Genomic DNA, 20,144 nt, shown 5'->3' on the forward strand with positions numbered 1-20,144 from the left:
GAATTGCAAATTAGGCCCCAAAAGATCGAGCTAAACACAGAAATCTCCATGCTGCATGATGCACAACGGCTGCTAGGAGATCTGCAATGGGTCTGCAGAGTCGCGGGAATCATAAATGCCAACCTCGCCCCCTTCCTGCCATGGCTGCACGGGACAAATGCTGCCGAACCTCGAGAATGCTCCCGGGACCAAGCAGCAGCTCTTGCCAAGGTTGCAGATAAGCTGCAGCACGCATGGGTGTCACGCAGAGAAGAAGGAGTCCCACTCGCCATCCTCATCACCCCGATTGGCGCAGCAGGTTCACGTGCCATCATCCACCAATGGCAAAAGAAAAAGGGGAAGGACATCGGATTCTCAAATGGATCTTCCCGCTGACTCAGCCACGCTTCAGACTGCAGTCCAGGGTAGAGATGGTGACGCTTTTAATCCGAAAGAGTCACAACCAACTGGTGGAGTTGGACAGCAGGGAGGCAGAGGACATCAGTATACCGGTCCGGACAGGGGACTTGGAGTGGATGCTACGCCATGTGGAGGCACTGCAAGAAGCTCTGCTCGGATTCACCAGTGTGGTCCATAACAAGCGCCCACAGGGAAGGCTGGCACAGCTGCTGGGGCACTATGAGTGGCTGGACCGCCCACTGAATGTAGAACGGCCGGTACTAGGGCGCACAGTGTTCATGGATGTGGGGAGGAAGACAAAGCAGGCCGCCTGTGCGTGGAAAGAGAACGACCACTGGAAGACTCATGTCATAGCAGGAGAACCGGCCGACAGCCTGCAAACACTCAAACTGCGTGCCGTGATATGGGCCTTACAACAGTGGTTGAAGGAACTGGTGAATGTAGTCAGCGATTCCCTACATGTGTAGCCCAACGGATCCATGATGCAGAAATCTGGTGTACTAACAATGAACATTTGGGCAGACTGCTTATCACATTGAAGCATACCCTGTGACAACGGACACACCCCTACTGTATCCTGCACATTCAGAGCCACCAGTGGAACATCAGGTTGGGAGAGGGCAATGCCCGTGCAGACAAGGCGGTGACCTGTGCCCCCATAGTGCATCTCCTGCCTGCAAGCATTTTTGAGCAAGCAAGATGTAGCCATGATTTGTTCCACCAAAACACAAAATCCCTGCAGAGACGGTTCAGGATCCTGCTGATAGAAGCAAAAGGCATAATGAGGACTTGTCCCCGCTGTAGCCATCACGGCTCGGGGTTGGGTGTGGGAGTTAACCCCAAGGGTTTGAAAATGGATGTCACTCACGTCCCTGAGTTCAGCCTACAGCGCTATGTCCATGTAACAATTGACACTTTTTCACACTTCCTGTGGGCTACCACTCAGACAGGAGAGAAGGCATTGCATGTGGAGCGGCATCTGCTCTCTTGCTTCGCAGTAATGGGGGTACCCAAAAAGATCAAAACGGACAATGGGCCAGCATACACCAGGTTGCCTAGCCAGATTTATGCAGCAGTGGGGGGTAAAACATATCACGGGGATCCCACACTCGCCCACCGGTCAGGCAGTGGTAGAGAGAGCCCATCATACACTAAAAGAATATCTGAGCCGACAGAAGGGGGAAGAGATGGAACCAAGTAAACAGCTAAGCAAAGTGCTGTTTACATTGAACTTCCTCTCTCGGGCCAGGGATAGGGAGGAGCCTCCAGTGGCAATCCATCATCAGACGGTTTGTAGGGGAATCAAGAAAGCTCTTCCAGGAATAAGTGTTTTGTACCGTAACCCTCGAACGGGTTTGTGGGAAGGTCCCAGCCCAGTGCTATTTAATGGCTGAGGATATATGTGTGTTTCCTCCCCAGAGGGACCGCTGTGGGTGCCCAGCAAGTGGTGCCGTGCTACACATGCAGGACCCCAAAGTGAGAAGGCGTAGTGTCTTGGGGTGACGTTATGATGTGTATCCCATATCGCTGCCTATGCCCAGAAATTAATTTTTGTGCCTTTCTATGCCTCTAAACTGAGCCTGAGAGGGAGAAGAAAAAACTGAGCAAAACTTTCTCAAAGCAGTTTGTAGCTTGTTCAAGGTCACATAAAGATAGGAGGTTTTTTTTTCCCCAGCCGTGGCAGGGGAGCGAGGAAACACCCGGGCTTGCTGTTTTCCAGTCAGCTTTTGGCCAGTTGTTTTCAGTTTCTGGTTCTCTGGAGAGAGACTGAGAGTTGGACTTTGCTTTTCCTTCTCTAGAATTCCGGATTTTCTCCTTTTGCTACTGGACTGCTTTCAACCTCAGAGCACATTGGGAGGACTTTTCATCGGGCACAGAGGGCCTGCCCCTGGGCCAAGCCCCAGCTTCGAGGAGACCAAAGGGAGGACTCTGACGCTTTCCCAGGTTTTTCCTCCACAACGAAAGATTTTACCATTTAACCTCATTTTCCTTTCCCGTGTGTTTGTTAAATAAATAGTTTTATCTTCTTCACTTTCCTTCGAGGAAAATTTATTTTTTTTCCCGAACCTGGTGGGGGAGGGGTGGTTGTGCCTTCTCTCAGAGTATATATTTCTAAATTTGGCCAAACCGGTACACGCAGTCAGCATCGGCTCCTGTGGAAGGTAATGCCACTACTACAACAGCCGGAACTCTGTGACCCCTGTCCCAAGAAGCCTTGGGAGAGGCTGCAGACGTGGCTGAGTGAGGGGGCTGAGAACTTGCCAGGTCCACCACTCTCTGTAGTGGGGGAAATAGTAAGACCCTGTGACGAATGTAGCGGCTGTCCTGGGTGGTTGCTAGTGACTTGCTGTGGTTGTCGGCGGACCCTCTGGATACACAAGCTAATGTTAGAAAGCAGGTGGTATACGTGCCCACCTTGTGCAGACTGTGATCGAAGGCAGAACCAAGAAGGGGAGTTGTGTAAATTCTTGGGTATAGCACCAGACACAGAGGTAGAGTGCGGAATTGTTTTTGACTGTCTTGAGACAAGGGCATTGGCGGACATCTTCGATCGACTGTCTGCCCATTTAGACTGAGTGAAGGCAGTACGGAGTGTGGCAGTGTTAGGGCGAGAGTATAGCACATAGATTAATGTCCCATGGCAGCATGTGGTGGCCCCCAAACACTGGGAAGCGACAAAGCAGCGCTGGGCCCGCAAACATTCTGAGAGGTTTGCTTCTCGTAAGCATCCTAACCGGGTCCCATGCAATGTTGACAACAATCCAAAAGAGACAAAACATGTGGGTCACCCTAGCTAATTTAGCGGGGCAAGACTCTATGTGTCTGAGCCTGGCCACGCCAGGGGACCCGTTTTGCACCTGCTTAATTAGGGTCCCATATTTTAACCCGCAAGCCTTCCGAGGGATGCTAGACAACAGCTCACTGACAGGGAATGCCATAGGCAATGGCAATTGTTCAGGGCTGATCGGACTCAAGCCTGCGCAGCAGCGTGCCTGCTAGCAAGCTGCATTCTTGAAAAGCATCAATGTCACCATGGGGACAGCAGAAGAGTTAGATCTACTGGGTTCCACAAACCAAACTGGGGATGGTTACATGACATTCGAGCCGCCCACTACCAGTCAATTAACATTGTTAATAGGCGCCTTTGGGCCACTGTTGACCCTCTTGCAGACTGGTTTCTGAGAAACTACGAGTCCGAAGCAATTTACTACCAAATCAACCTCATGCGTCAAGCCCCGAAACACCTCCCCAGTGGTACATTCTTAATATGTGGGGACCGCATGTGGAATGGGGCTCCCATCAGCCCACATGGGGACTGTGCTACTTAGGGAAACTCACCCTATTCCATCCAAACCTGCATCAACTCTTAAATATCACCCACCTCACTGAAACCAGGGTGCGGCATTCAGTCCATGGGCTCAAATGTGAAAGGACTGAAGAGCCCATCTTTTGGAGTCATAGTACAATTTGGCTAGCATCTATGTTTTTATCTGGTGCTTCAGCAGCTAGGATGCACGCAACATTACACAAACTTGCTTGCTGGGCGAGGGATGAACTAAACATAACTGCAGATGCTTGACGAGCTAAGCGCAGATGTTACTCGTGTTAGGCATGCAGTATTACAAAATCGAGCAGCCACCAATTTTCTACTATTAGCCCACGGCCATGGCTGTGAAGATTTCCAAGGTATGTGCTGTATGAATTTTTCTGACCACTCTGTCTCAATTCACCAGCACCTCTCTGACCTCCAGAGGGGCCTGCACAACCTTCGGGAGACAGACGACCTGTCCTGGGTTGCAGAGTATTCTCTTACCATCCTCATGAGCTGTTGAAATCAGGTGGGGCAGTGTTTCCTTGCCTTCTCCCCCCAGACTATCTTCCTGTTAATGGCCAATCATCGTCCTGTCACATGACTCAGAGATGACTCCCTCTGGACTATCTTCTGTTAATGAGCCTAATCAACACTTGGCCTCATGACTCATTACCCCATTGTGAGATGCTCCACCCAGAGGGAGGAACCAAGCCTCCCATCGTGGATATAATCTGAGACTCTGAACACCAGAGACAACCCTTTCCACTGGATTTCCAAGGACACGAGCTACACAGCCACCACTGGACTTTCTGAGGAAGAGCAGACCTTTTTTCTACAGGATCACCACTTCAGAGGACTGCAGCCACCATTCTACCAGACTGCTACCACCACCCTGCATAACAGGGACTCAGGTTGTATCTTGACTCTGTCAGTTTGAACCAGTGTTTTCTTTTATTTTTCCTTTTCTTTAATTTCCCCATTAAATTGTTATTCTGACTTGGTGCCTCCCACTGGTTTGTTTTCAAAATAGTACACAACCCTATTGGAGATTGGCTTAAGGGTCTGGGTATCACCACATGGCTGCGTACCTTGGTAGTAGAAGGCTGCCGATTGATATTTGTAGTTATAATAGGCTTAACAGTATTTGGGTACATTTTTTCTTGCCTTAAAGCGGGGCTGCGAAAGATCGTCGACCAGGCCTGGGTTGCCCAAAAAGAAAACGGGGGATGTGTAGAGAGGGATTCCTTGTGGAACGGGGGCATACGATACCACTGGAAAAACTGGACAACCCAGGGTTGCTGAGGAAGAACCCCTGAACTGGCCCCTGGCTGCAGGCAAGCCTGGAAAACACCTGGCTGCAGGCAGCCTTGAAAGTCCTTGGCAAAGTTATACATTGGTCGGCTCCCCCGTGGATTAGGGGCCGTCTAAAGGGACTGGGTGTGAATCTTTGCAAAGTAGATAAAGCTTGTGTAGTTAAACAATAAAGGGGAGAAGGATGCTCAAATCGTATTGGTGCATGGGTCGTTACTCTGGCTAGCTCTTCAGACTCGAGCCCCTAAACATTCTACCGAATCCATCAGTTCAATCCAGTGTGCCCCTCCTCCCTCACAATCTGGGCAGTGAGTCAAAGCCACTTCTCCCTCAAAGTCCGGCCAATGAGTCAAAACAGATTCTTCCTCAAAACCAGGGAAACTAGACCCTCTGTTTCTTATCAGTGGGCAAAGAAACAGAACATAGGTATACCTGAGAATGCTCACTAAAAATAAAACAGGAGATATAATGATCACAGCTATTATAGGCCTTAAACGGGCACCTGTAACTTTTCTGATTGACACTGGGGCACAAATTTCTGCTCTGATAAAGAAAGATGCCCAGAGGTGTGGAATTGTTCCAACAAAGAACCGATATTGTGTTTTAAGTGCCTTGGGAACAACAGAATCTATGAATGTGGCCTTAGTCAAGCTCACTTTGCCTGGAGAGGAAAACCAACTCTCTATCAATGTGGTGATTGGAGATATTCCAACCAATTTATTAGGGATAAATGCCCTTGATGGGAGGCAGTGGGGGGACTCAGAGGGTCTTCTGTGGTCTTTTGGCACTCCACATTTTAACATCAGACTGCTCCAAGCTGCACCCCCCCTACCATTCAGCAAAGTAACTAATGTGAAACAATACTCCCTCCCCCTGGGTGCCAAAGAGGGTATCAAGCCAGTGATATAGGAGCTGCGAGAACAAGGAGTAACAGTTAATACTCATTCTCCTTTCAATTCTTCAGTGTGGCCAGTGTGAAAGCCTAATGGGAAGTGGAGGCTGACAATAGACTTTTGCAGGCTGAATGCCAACACAGACCCTCTTACAGCAGCAGTCCCAAATCTAGCAGAATTAATAACATTGATTCAAGAAAAGGCTCATTCAATCATGGCAACTATAGATGTCAAAGACATGTTTTTTATGATACCTTTACAGCCAGAAGATATGGACCATTTTGCTTTCACATGGGAAGGACAGCAATACACTTTCACAAGGCTTCCCCAAGGGTACAAACATTCCCCCACCCTGGCTCATCACACTTTAGCCCAAGAGTTAGAAAAAATAGCTAAAGCTGACAGTGTAGCTGTTTATCAATACATTGATCATATCCTTGTGGGAGGAAATGAAATAGAAGAAGTGAGAGATACCCAACAGAATATAATATCCCACTTAGAAAGCCTTGATTTGCAAATTCCCTCAGAAAAAACCCAAAACCCTTCACATGAAGTGAAATTTTTGGGAATTTGGTGGAAAGGAGGTATGACATGTATCCCACCTGATACCCTAAGCTCTTTAGATCAGATTAAAATGCTTGAATCCAAAAAAGATCTCCAACATGCTTTAGTGTTCTGGAAGAAACACATCCCAGATTTTTCCATAATTGCCAGACCTCTTTAAAACTTGTTGAGAAAAGGGATAAAATGGGAATGGACTGCTTCTCAGGAAGAAGCATTGCAATTGCTGCTTTTGAAGCAACAGCTCACCAAGCCCTGGGCCCTATTCATCCTACAGACCCTTTCCAGGAGCAATGGGGATTTGCCTCCTCAGGCTTGTCAGTACATACACGTGTTGCAAGAATCCCCAGCTGCAACAAATGGTTGGAGAATGCTGGCAAGACATCGATCCCTTGGGACAGTGACTGTGATTTGTGAGTAAACTCTGGATTTCTCGTTCTCATTTTGCAGTTCCATCTCTAACCTATGGAGGAACCGTGGAAAGACTCATGGCTCTCAGAGCTGCATATGGACATTTATCTTAAACTTGAAAAGATTCTTCAACAACGATTTATAAATTTTAGCTTAATTCAAGCTCAAAAGGAACTGAAACAATTCCTGGCACGGTTGTTTAAGAACTTTTTCTATGTTTCTTGGGATTTGATTCTCACCAAAGACTTTTGGAAGACTGTTCGGACACAGTTAATTTCTGAGTCAGAATATATGCTGATGGAAGAATATTTTCGTGAACATTATTTAATTACCGGGACTGTTGAACAATGTCAGCTGTGTCCTTGCGAAGGGAAGCGTGCCTCAGGGACCATGCGACCCAGGCCACATGTGCCGAGCGCTCTCCAAGCAGCAGCGAGGCAGTTCCTGCGCGTGGGCGGAGCGGCGTGAGCTGCAGTGTTGGCAGCCAAGCGAGGTGCAGTGGAAGAGGCGCGACCCGGTGGTGCCCACCCAGCCCCGCGCAGCGTGTGGTGGAGCGAGCCCCGTGAACGCCCAAACAAGAGGGGGACTGCATGGTCGGCAGCCGGCGGCGATGGCAGTGGAGCAGAGCCGCGTGAAGCCCAGGCACATGCCGGGATGGAGCTGTTTGCAAGGCATGGGGGGGCCGTCGCTCGGAGGTCCAGCCTAGACGTGGGCACAGCACCAGGCAGTGGCAGCGCAGCTGCAACCAGAGGCGGCAGCAGCAGTGGCATGCAGGGGGCTGAACGGCGCGGCCCAGCCCAGCCCGCACAGCCCCGAATGCAACCCCAGGAAGCCGAAACCCCGCAGTGAGAGCACGCAGGCACGAGCAGCCCTGACGGCCCCGGCAGTTCCAACACTGGAGCAAGTGAAAGTAAAAACACAGCGAGACAGAAAACAGCAGCCACTCGGAAAAGGGAAAAAATCACTGTAGCTAAGGTTTTAGGAATAGTAAAATGGTATAATGTTAAACAAAATTATGGTTTAGAATGAGATGCGACAACCAGGAAGACATATTCCTGCATTGTATTGCCATTACGAAAAATAACCCCCAAAAATATTTCCCAAGCTTAGGAGATGGAGAAGTAGTAGAGTTTAAGATTGTCCAAGGAAGGAAAGGTTTACAAGCAGCAGATGTCACTGGGCCTTGTGGTAATTCTGTGAAAGGCAGTATATATCCTAAAAATTGTAGTCATGTTAGACAATATCCCCATTATAAGCAGTCCATACAGCCTCCCTTTCCTAATCCTACCTTTCCCCTTTATCCTATATCCTATTATCCCCAGTGTATTCCCAATCCATTTTTTCACCCATGGTTTCCCTCACAAAACCATGCCTTTGCCAATTGTTTCCCCAAAAATCCCTTTCCAATGCTGAGCGGAGGATGACGAGGGTGGGGAAGGAATTTAACTATTGTTGTTAAGCGTTCCAACAGGTACATATGGAAGAAACCTTCTCCTGCCTCAGTTTCCCCACAGAGCATGCTCAGAGAGTCCTGTCTCCCTTCTGTCAGCCTTAAGATATTCCAGAAAAAAATCCGTTAGGACATTTAAAGACTCAGGAGGATGGCTTATTTTGTTTTGAAACTGTTCTTGTTATCTCGTGTTTATCCAGTTGTTTTCAATGTTAAGTTTTAAATATCTTTTTGTTAGAAATAAACGGATGAAGTGTTGGGGTTCCTCCCCCCTGCCATGTGGTCCCGGGAGAGGGGCCCCGGGGTAGAGGCAGGGCCAATGGGGTTTCCCTACTCCCTGGTCAACCTCGTTCTCCATTGGTTGTTTTGTGTTCCCCTGCCCAGGAAGGACCCTCTGGTCCCGTGATTGCTACAGATTGCTACGGAAGGGTTGCCGACCAGGCGGCTGGAAAAATAAACATCTCTGAAAATATCTACCAAGAATCGGTCCATGTATTCTTTTCCACGGGCCTTGTTGTCTTATACATGTGTTGCAAGAATCCCCACTGCAACAAGTACACATATGGCAGTGGGGTCCTGAGGGTCCGATGAGGCCTGTTGGTTTTTACTCCCATGGCTTCAAAGATGCTGAAAAAAGATACACTACCTGGGAAAAAGGATTGTTTGTGGTTAGCTTAGCTCTCATAGAAGTGGAGAAGATTGCACGACAACAACCAATTGTTTTGAGAGGCCCTTTCAAAGTCTCTACTGGGATCCTGCCATCTGACGGGGTGGCCCGGAGGGCCTCAGTAAGAAAGTGGTATGCTCAGATTGAACATTATTGTAGCGTCCTCTCAATAACTGAAGGAGCTGTAAAAAATCTGGCAATCCAAGAAACTGAAAACTTGGGTAGCAGCCAAGACAAACCTGCCTCAGTCATTAAAGTAGCCCCTCCTTTTTCCCTCAAACAGTCAGCAAATTCTTGGTTTACAGATGCTTCTGCCAAGCGAGAAGGAAAGCTGTGTAAACCCAAGGCTGTAGCCCTCCACACTTCCTCAGGTGAACGAATTATCACAGAGGGGGAAGGCAGCGCCCAAGTTGGCAAGCTGATAGCTGTCTAGAGTGTTTTCCAACGTGAGGCACAGAATACTCCTCTTGTCTGTATCTACACCGATTCCTATGCTGTGTTTAAGGGATGTGGCTTCCTTTTTGGCAGCAAAATGACTGGGAAGTTAACAGAATCCCAGTATGGCAAAAGTAGCAAGAAATTCTAAATATTGCAAGTCAAGGGAATTTTGCTGTGGGGTGGGTAACCTCTCACCAGACAGATGGAAATCCAGCAGGAGAGTGGAACAATAAAGCTGATGAGTTAGCAAGACTAAGTCCTGTGAAAAAAGATCAAATTACAGAGGACTGGGAGCACTTATTAGAATGGTTGCATGTAAAAAGACAACACACAGGTACAAAAGATTTGTACAAAGAAGCCCTTGCTCGTGGTTGGTCCGTTACCAGAGAAATGTGTAAAACATGCATATCAGCCTGTGAACAATGCCACAGATGGCTAGAAAGACACCCTTTGGAAGATGACCCTCTGCATTTAAGAAAGGGTAAAGGCTTATGGGATGCATGGCAGGTAGATTACATCAGCCCCTTTAAAAAGTCAGGAGGTAAACACTTTGCACTGGTAAGAGTAGAGATAATATCTGGGTTAGTCCAGGCCAATGCCTTTAAAAGAGCTACAAGAGATAATACTGTTAAAACATTGCAGGGATGGTTTTGAACTTTCCCAAAACCACAAGAAATTCAATCTGATAATGGATCTCACTTTACTGCCAAACTTGTACAGGATTGGGCAAAAGGTGAAGGGATTAAGTGGACTTTTCACACCCCTTATTACCCTCAAGCTAACGGGACTGTAGAAAGGACCAATGGTCTTTTGAAATGACTTTTAAAACCACAGGAGGGAAATTGGGATGTTCGGCTATGGGAAGCTGTGAAAGGTGTGAATGATAGATGGGGGGTAAACGGGTGTCCCAAAATCACTGCCTTTTGCCCAACAGCTCCAAGCATAATTCTCTCACTACAGGGACCAAATGATCCTAAGAATCCTGCACACTACCCTGGACAACCTGTTTTGGTAGACCTCCCTACTGTAGGAGAAGTACCACTAGTGCTGAAAAACCCTTTGAATAAATATGCATGGGTAGCCTCTGGTGCCCTAGGGAGAGAGCATCGGATACATACACGCTGCATAATTCCATCATTCTAATTTTCTGCTTTTTGGTGGCAGACTCTGTTGTGTTTACTTTTCACAGAAGAACTCCAAGGGACATGAAGACCACATAAACCATGATAAAACTAGTAATAATTTTCTGCATCCGACCACAACACCATGGCCAAAAACCAGCTGAGGGGCCATGGTCTGAAGCTACCATTAGGTACACTAGTGCTCTAGGATCCTATGCCAGAGATCATCGCCTGAACCTAGCCACTGTAGTACTGCATGACTCTGAGGTATACCGTCCAAGTGAATGGGGATGGGACTTGAAGGATTGGACTAGAATCCTAAAAGGAACAATTGGTGAAGAAATTAAGGTAGGATGCAGAAAAGTAGAAGGATCTCTTTACGAAAAAGCTTCCACCATTACAATCGCCAGAAATTTTCTAAAACCAGATGGGAAAAGCGATTTGCACCCCAACATTACGGACAAACTCTGCCCTACAACAGAGCAGATGTGTGGATGCTAAAAGGCAGGAGCAGAGAAATTTTCCAGCTCTGTAGTTTGTGAAGCTTTTCCTTTCTCATGCTTTAGCTGAGAAACAGAAATCCAGCATCTCACAGCTTCTCTGTGAGAAGCTTTCGTTCTCATGAGAACTGGATGGATAACAGTTTGTAAGAATGTAAACCATTTTTGCACTTGCAAGCTGTTGTGGAAACTGTAGAATTGTTTTCAGTCTTGTGAGAATAATATTTGGAAATGGGTGTCTTACTGCTCAGCCTATCACCTTGAGAGGTGGTGAGTGAATAAGCCAATCATGTAATTTCTTTATTGCGAACTACACTATAAAAGAGGAGAAATTCATTAAATGAGGTCTTAGCTCTGCTTTGGCCATATCATCTGACCTGCCTGCTGTGATTTCGCCGTTCTCTGGGGGGGATAACAGTGACAGTGGATGTGTGACAAACAAACCCCTTTCACCCTATGTTGTCATCAGAAGAATGTCGGTAACTACACCTTAGACCCCAGTACCAACAATGCTGAAATCACAAAGCTTGGCAAAAACGAACTAACTGACTGCTGGTATAACTTTAACCAAACCAACCTATGTAACATGCAATTGGCGAAATAATCCAGCAGATCACCAAGTTTGAAAGGTTTGACTTATAAATTCAAAATAAACGCAGTAGCAAAGCCCATACTGAGTGTAGTAGTCACATACCATGTTATAAGTACCCCCCTTGTTTTAGATGACAAGAATAATGTTTTCCCTCCCTTTATGGTAACCCGAGGTGATGATGTTACAATACGATGTAGATTAATTGCTGAATTTTTTCCGAACCTATACACAGTTATAGCATTGGACCTCACAGCCGTGTTTTGTTTTGTGAAATTCAAAATCAAGATTGTTGGCTAAACTTAATTGCTGTACAATTTTCCCATAAAGTCATGTGTGGTAAAAACAATACAAAATACTGGGGGGAACTCAAAGTCGATGTTGCAATACCTACCACCCAACCACCGGTTATGCTAAACCCGACAATTTTTGAAATTGGACCATATATAATTAGGAAATCAGGCCAACAACAAATATTGTTTAATCCGGCATGGTCCCTTAAACAAGCCAAATTGCTGATGCAAAACAATGTCTCAGAAATTCACCCAGCTTGTTCACCTTTTCTGCAAAGTTCCTTCAAGGGGTGGACAACCTGGTTGTGAAAGTGGAACCCTTTTAAGAAACAAACGCAAAGAGACATAACCGGTGTTGTGGAAACAGGATTGGGAATCTTAAATAGTATTGATTCAGAAGTACTAATGAATAAATTGGCTACTACAACTAGAGATCTGACTAAATTACAACCACTGCAGTCATCCTTATTAGCCTTGGGAACTCATCAGTGGTTGTTATCAAATATATTACCAAATTGGGAAAAGGTAAATGTGAATGACCACAAATTGATAATTGACACGCTCGGTGCTACACAAAACAACATTTCTTTGGCTCTCAGCTGCATCCAGGCTCAGTTGTAGATGCAGTCAGTTGCTGCCTCAAACATAAGAGAAGGAGAAGAAGGCACTTTTCCTACTGAAATTCAGAAAATAATCTGGGATGGTGCCACTGATTTTGAAAGAGAATTCCAATCCTGGTGGAACTTAGTGAATTTTACCTACAATCCCATCACAAACACAGCCGCAGCCTTTGTACTAACCATATGTAATGCTTCAGTGCATTCGATATTCCCTATCATTACATTAGGGCTGAACCATGATAGAGCTATTCTCTATCCTTTCCAGCATAGGGAATGGGCCTGTCAAATTGGTGAGAAGTGGCAAACTGTTGATTTGGAAACTTGTATTGTCCGGGAACAACAAAGGTTCATCTGTGAAAGTAATAAAATTAGAGCTCAAGACATTTGTTTGGATACAGAACAAAATAATCTGTCATTTTGAAATTCATCCTAACAAGATTCCTGAAACAGTGCTTGTGTATATAGGCAGTGGATGTGCATGCTTAAGAACTGCATGTGATAAGGTAGTTAGAGAGAATTTAGTAGTAGATACTAAAACTCATTCAAATTTTTGTGCTTGTAACTTTACTAAAATCATAGGATGTGATTTTTTATATTTAGCCCCAGTTACTTCTTATCACCTTTTATAGTCCAATTACACACTGATCCACCAATTATTGCCTACCCCCATTGGGATGAACCTTACTTTGGTAAAGCAATTGTTGCTTCACCAAGATTTAATTGAAATTTTGGAAAAGATCAAGAAAAACGGACAGAAAATCTTGGTAGCTGTTCATCACAATGTGAAAGAAATACATCATGCTCTAGAAAGAGAAAAGAAAGATGCTGAACATGGGTGGTGGGATACTCTTTTTGGGTGGTCACCTACTGCTACAGGTGTCCCGAACAAATTGTGTCATCCCATCATTGTTCTCTTGATTTTAGTTTTGATTGGTTTTATCAGTAATCTTATACATCATGAATTGGAGAATGATGAAACGGTTAACACAACTGACATCTATAATAGATGTGTACGATTTGGTCAATATCCCATCCACTGTGGACACTCCTAAGGTTATTGACATGAGATGAACTACACGAGTATTAAAATAAGATGTGATAAGAAGTTAGACGTGTATTTTGATTAAAAATGACTTATTCCTTCTTTTTCCTTTTCTTTTCCTTCTCTTTTCTTTTCTTCTTTTTTCTACCCTTTTCCGGGATATGCTACCAACATTGATGAGTCCTGAAGACTTCGCAACAACACTACAAAATCGTGCTGATGGAGCTCTCTTGATGACAATTGTGAGTCACGGGGTGGTGTAAGAGATGGTCCAAAGATCCTTCATCTGCCTCACAATCATCGCTGAGGACAGAGACTGAACACAGGAGTCCTGGCCTGGCTGAGGTGGGATGTCTGCCAAGTGTTGCCTGCAGGTGTGCCCGCTGGGAACTGGTACGCATTCCTGAGGAAATTAGTGCAGGTCACGGTGGACCTTGCTTCCCAGGTGGGAAGGACTGAGCTCAAGCGGAAAGGAATGACCTGTCCTGTACACCTGTCCTGTACCTGTTTCCCAAAGCAACGGGCCCCGTAACAACAGCTGTAGATTTGCCCCACCTCTTGGCCAGTTGCCCCTCGCTTCTGAAAAGGACTATAAAGGGACTTTCTAAAATAACTGAGACGAGATCTCCCCACAGAAAGAAGGTGAATCTTGGCAGAAGACCACGAGGACTTTGTCTCATCCGTTGGTAGCTATTCCCCCCCTCCCCCTTTCTTCCTCTCTACTCTTTTACTTTGTTTATCTCTCCCTCTCTTTCTCTCCTCTATCGCATTACCGTGTTGTGGGCACTTAATAAAGGTGCACTGTTCTGATTAAAACTGAAATCTCTTGTGTCCTTTTGCATTCTGAGATCCATAAACGAACCATCATGACCTTTGCTTGTATTAGCGGATCGTGACAGATGGGTAATTTGCTAAGTTGATGCTCAGTAAACTGCTTTATTTTGATTGAATGAGTTGCTTTAAATCTTACCAATTTTATGATCTTATAAAATTTTCCAAAAAAGTTTGGTTTTTTACCTCCTGAGAATGTTGTTGCACTTCTCCTGTGTGCCCACCTCAGGGTAAAGTAGTACCTCAAGCCCCTTTGAAATAAACTCGCCAAGTGAGAACAGGGGCTCACCACCAGCCCTACCCAGAAGTCTGACTATGCATCTTCTGCAAAAAGAACTTTGCAACCAAACCTTTCTGCAGGAGATTTACAGTCTGTACAAACTTCTGTCAAACATTTGGAAGTAGGTGACATTGTACTTCCTCGGTCTGCCCAGAGATTGAGAATGGCAAATGCTGAACAAGCAGGGTACAGAAAAAAATAAAGCCTACTTCAGGATAATCGTCTTCAGAATGTGTCTACACCACACAACTGAACTGAGCAGTGGCTGCAATTCAGCCTTAGCTTACATCAAAGCACTCAAAGGGCATAATGTACTGGTTTAAGAATTTCAAAAAGTGGTATAATACAAGGAATCTGAAACAGTTTAAGCCGATGACAAAGGCTGAAGCTTTCTATCTTCTCCAAACTTCCTTTCATTGCATGGCATTAGGGATGGATTTCAGGAGTACTTCATCTGAGAAACAAACTAAGAAGTGCTTGAGTAAAAGCAGACAACTAACACATAAAGTATGTCTTCTGCTTGACTGCTCAGCGAAGCACAGATGAGAGATGAGACATTTCTTGGTGTGTAAAAACACAGCCACAGAGCTTTGCATCTTGAGGCACTGATTTCATTGAATGATCTTATGTACCCAAATCTGGAAATTAGTTTCAGCTAGAACGCTGGAAAGGACTGAGTTATGAGGATTATATAAGGCACACACAGAACCCCCCCAAAAATTGTTTACAGCTTACTTAAAACTTGTTTACAGCTTACTGCTTGTAGTGAACCATTTGCACCTTATGGCTAAATTCTGTCTTGAACAAGCTTGTTTAACTAAAAGAGAAACTTTGAACTAAAGGAGAAATCGCTGTTAAGCAACAGATACTACAGATGCAGAGTAGTGGGGGTTTTAATGCCTATTTCCCTCCTGCACCACAAGCCATCACCATGCAGCCACAACACTCTGAACTCAGAACCTTATTGTAGAAAATTTTTCCAGGCACACCCAGACACATACGCTCAAGCCCCCTGTTAGACATTGCCTGACTTCTAGAACCTTCCAGAAAGAAGACTGTGCATACCCAGAACTCCTCCTGGAGCAGGTACTGGGGTGTTTACTAGAAGAATCAGGGTTATAAACCCCACAATTTTTGATGCATATTCACACTCCCATCTCTGATGGACTTGGACTGCATATCGTGACCATGGACCCTGACCCCTCCACATGTCACTGGAGCCATGAGTAGTGATAGAGCTCTCTTTTCTTCTCTGTTTTTATCTTTTCAATTTTCCTCTCTTAGGGTGATCACACACTTCAGAATGGCTACAATACCCCTTCTCGAACCATTAAGTGTTTTTCCATGTAAGGTTTCAAAGCAGCTCCAACAAAATTTGCTGTTGTATCAGTTATTTAGGGTTGTTTTGCTTTAATCCACCCCGAGGGGTCCCTTTAACAACACACTTTGTTGCCTTGCCTCAGAAGTGGGTCACATTGTTACCTTAAAAAAGACTTCTAAATAGTTTTCACTGCATAAGAAACACATGAATTTGGATATTATATATATTTAAGAATATATAATACACATTACATATACAATACATATACATAATATAGAATATATATATAAAATAAAATTTGAAAAAATACCAACCTTCAGCTTGTGAAGCTGGTGATCGCGCCCACTTCTTAATGCAATTCAGGTGGAATACATGGTAACAATTCTGACAGCTCCACACTGGGGCTACTATTCGGACCACCTCACAGCAAACCATGCACTCATACTTCTCTGTGGTCAGCTGTTCAATCAATGACCCTGCAAATAAAATATATTACCTGTGCATAAAAGAACAGCTAGCCGAGAAACAAAACTCACATTAAATTCCAAGATTTTATTTAAATTTTAACGGACCTTACCTTACCTCTGTGGCTATAAATAAGTTGTTAGTTTGCTCCTGGAAGATTCCAGTTTGATACTTGCTATGCATTTCTTTAGCTTCAGAGGAAGGGGTACGAGATTCCTATTAAAGTGGCAATGTAAATTCCACTTTGACAAATAGCAATTATTCTGATCTTACAAATTAATTAGTTAGTTAAATTAAATAGTTTCAAGATTGGCAGGAAGTTTGAGATTTTACTCACCACTTTATATGGGAAATTTATCTTTGCATACACTTTAATCAAAAAAGATGAAAGCTCTTGAATAGAGAAATCTATCCCAAGATTACATTTAATTCCTATCCTTAAGTATTCCAAGGAGATGACACAACAAGTATTAACAGCAAAGGACCTGGATTACAGGAATAAGCCCTTTATAAAGTGAGTATTTAAGGAGCAGGATTACTGGGAATGACAGTCAAAGTACAGGGTCTTTTGAGCCATATGAAAGAATGCAAAAAAGTACTTTGAAAATAAAGCAAGAACCCCACATTAAAGTCAGAACAGTCTGAAAATAGATGTGCAGCCATAAGAAAGGCACCACATAGCTTCATTTCTGTCAGATTAACTCTCACCCACCAAGGTAAGGCTACCAAATACACCTTAAAAATGTTCACAGATTTTAAAATATATTAACTACAAGTGTGAAGTGTAAAAATGTACCATTTTAAGATTACAATACAAATATCGATACAAATGCCAATACAAATGCCAGAGACTGAAATGTTATGGTTTATGGCTCAAACATTTTTATGAAGGACTTTTGCCTATTATAGTAAAATTGTCTAACAAAAACTGCATGGAAGACCATTGTACCCTGAATGGGGCCCCTGGGCTGAGGCCCTCAACTGTGAGTTAGACCACCTAACAGATAGAGATAAGAAAAGTGACACTACTGTTCAAAGCATCTGGGAAATGATGGATAAGACTGGAAGAGCACGCATCTATGGCAGGGATGTCCAGAAGCTTCAGGGTGGAGGTTATAGTCCTGGGTTTATCTGCTGCCAGGCTCGCACAGACCCTATACCAAAGGGGAGAGGAGGAGAGGTTCTGGATGTGTGGCACAGCCTCTAGTCAGAGGCAGCGAACACCCATCCTCTGTTCCGCAGACTTGCCCAGCTGCAGGGCCCAGTACCCCAGGAAAGCCACTTCTACAGGACATGCATGTGAGACACAGAGGGGATGTCATGGCCCATGAAAGGCCCCCCACCAAGGGGTCCCCAGAGAGCACTGCACGTGATGCAACATGATGCAATAGATTCAGTCTTGCAGGGGACAATGCCAAACCTGCCCCCCTCAGGGGAGGCACCTGGGTGTTCCCACCTGGCCCATTATTAATCCATTGGGTTCTATATTTTTCAGCAGGGGACCCTGACCACCAAGAAGACCAGAGGGAGGGGAACAAGAAAACATCGTTGGGACCCATGGAGGGGTGATATGTTTCTACTTAATCTGTCTCTGTCACTCTCCCTGCCCTCCCCCCACCTTGTTCTATTTCTTTCTTTTCTCTTCCTTTCTCTTTGCCTCTTTTACTATTCAGTAAAATATATCAATTTTTTGGTATCAACATCTAACCTTGTTCATGTTTTAATCTCGTTTTTGGGAACATTCGAACCCAAGTCCATTCGGCTTTATTCCCAGAGAGTTCTCTTTGCTCCTCTGTGATTAGACTGGATCGCAACAACAGGGAAAGTTCAAATTCATAATGAAGGAAATACAAAATGAAAATGATAGAAAAAAATTACTGTCAATTCAAAATGTGCTTGTACCACATGTGACTGCAAGCAAGCCCATGGCTGCCTGGAAACTTGCAAGTGTTAACATTGTTTGCCCTCCTCAATACGATTTTCAAGTTTGTTTTCTAGCCCTCCTGCATCAAGCCTCACAACATTTAGAATTAACAGTAATTTCTACTTGTTATCCCATAATTATTATCTGTTGTAAAGGAAGATTCTCAGATAAAATATAATTATTTTCTCCAGAAGATTAAAGCTATACCATACTCAGAAACTGTAGCTGTCCCAGAAGTAGTTAAAAACCCACAATCCCAGTTCCCTGGAAACAGTGGCAGACAGTGTTGTCAAAAGAGCTTCCAAATAAGGCATGCAAAGACTACCATTTTGGAGGGGGAAGTTCCTTAAGTTCCCTGTGAAAGACTATTACGTATCTTCCTGCTTATTCCATGTGATGTTTTGCATTTAAAAATAATGCTGGGAAAAAGACTGAGGTATCTTCAATTTTATGATTCAAATAGAACCCAGGAGCATGACAGTTAATTTATTTAGGTTAGAGAGGATCAAGGAAGATCTTGATCCTCCTAAGGAAAGGTTTCTAACTAGAGGCATCTTATGATTCATGATTATGCTATTACTTTCTCAGCTGTGAAAGAGGAGATGCTGAGAAACAAAGTCTTCAATAGATTTGATATCACAGTTAAGATAACTGGAACTAGTCTACCCATCTCTATCACTCTGCCTCTGCTTGTACCCCATTGGTTGTTTTCTCTTTCCCTGCCTTGCTCCACCCCCCATAAAGGGGAAAGCCTGCGTCTCCTCGCGGCTTCGCTGGTCCCTGGACCCTCCTACAAATAAACCTGTTGGAACTCACACCAGAAGCCCCTCCCGCCTTCTTTGCCTCAGGGCTAATGCGAGCCTATTCCAGCAGCTGCCCGACGTGCTTCCTCTGAGGAGGAGCCAGCGCACACACCCATCCCACGCCTATTCTACTGAGCCGTCCAGCAAGGACGCTGTGGAGGCTAACGCTGTGTCCCCTCTGCCCGAGGGCACGCCGGGGCTTGTGATTACAAGCCCCCAGTTGCGTTAGGTTGGCGCCCCAAACAGGGACGACACACACATGCATTCCTGCATCATCCTTGCTGCCAGAAGGCTGCGAGCGTCAGCGATTCGACGCCGCCAACACCTCTCGCAGCAGTGCACTCTGTTTTAAAAGCCGCGCTCCGAGAGGAGGTTGCCAACTCCTGCCAGGAGAGCAGCCTGTCCCGGAGGATCCCACCGTGCCTTTTTGTTTCCAGGACCGGACGCCTGTGTCTTCTTGTGAGTATTCTTGTGATTCCCGGCCCCTGGGAAATTATTTTTAGTTTCTCCTTTTTGCCAGTGGTGGGTGAAGTTGAGGCTGAGGTTTAAGATGGGAGCTAAGCTTTCCCAGCCTCAGCGGGAGGTTTATCTCCAAGTTGGGGAGTCCCAGAAGAATTGTGGGTTAAAATTATCAAAGGGGTTTTTGAAAAGGTTTGTTAAGTGGCTGTTCTTTTATTTTCCCCAGATGTCCCCTGCTAATTTGAAGTCAGCCACATTTTGGCAATTTGTGGGGGACAAAATATTAGAATTAAACCAAAGGGGAGATCCCTCCGGAGAGAGGTTTCTCTACATGGTCTGGGCTTTGAGAGATATACACAAAGCTAATCGGAAAATAAAAGCCCTGAGTTCTCCCCAGTTCTTCCCAAGTCCCTCCTCCCCCCCTCGCGTTCCTCATCCCTCCCCCCCGTCGCG

General features: G+C 45.1%; 1 protein-coding gene across 8 annotated transcripts in view; it reads right to left on the reverse strand.

Annotated features, from left to right (window-relative positions):
- The window catches only part of NFX1 (nuclear transcription factor, X-box binding 1), a 110,126-nt gene that overhangs the window by 73,502 nt on the left and 16,480 nt on the right, over window positions 1-20,144 (reverse strand). For all 8 annotated transcript variants that reach the window (XR_011149085.1, XR_011149086.1, XM_069007871.1 and 5 more), the window contains one exon: window positions 16,355-16,516. Coding sequence is in view for 6 of the 8 variants with exons in the window: in XM_069007871.1 (XP_068863972.1) it covers window positions 16,355-16,516 (162 nt within the window). In the remaining 2 variants the exon portion in view is untranslated. The remainder of the gene's footprint in view (window positions 1-16,354; window positions 16,517-20,144) is intronic.

Source organism: Aphelocoma coerulescens, chromosome 2 (assembly GCF_041296385.1).
Source record: "Aphelocoma coerulescens isolate FSJ_1873_10779 chromosome 2, UR_Acoe_1.0, whole genome shotgun sequence".
In the NCBI taxonomy this organism is placed as follows: domain Eukaryota; kingdom Metazoa; phylum Chordata; class Aves; order Passeriformes; family Corvidae; genus Aphelocoma; species Aphelocoma coerulescens.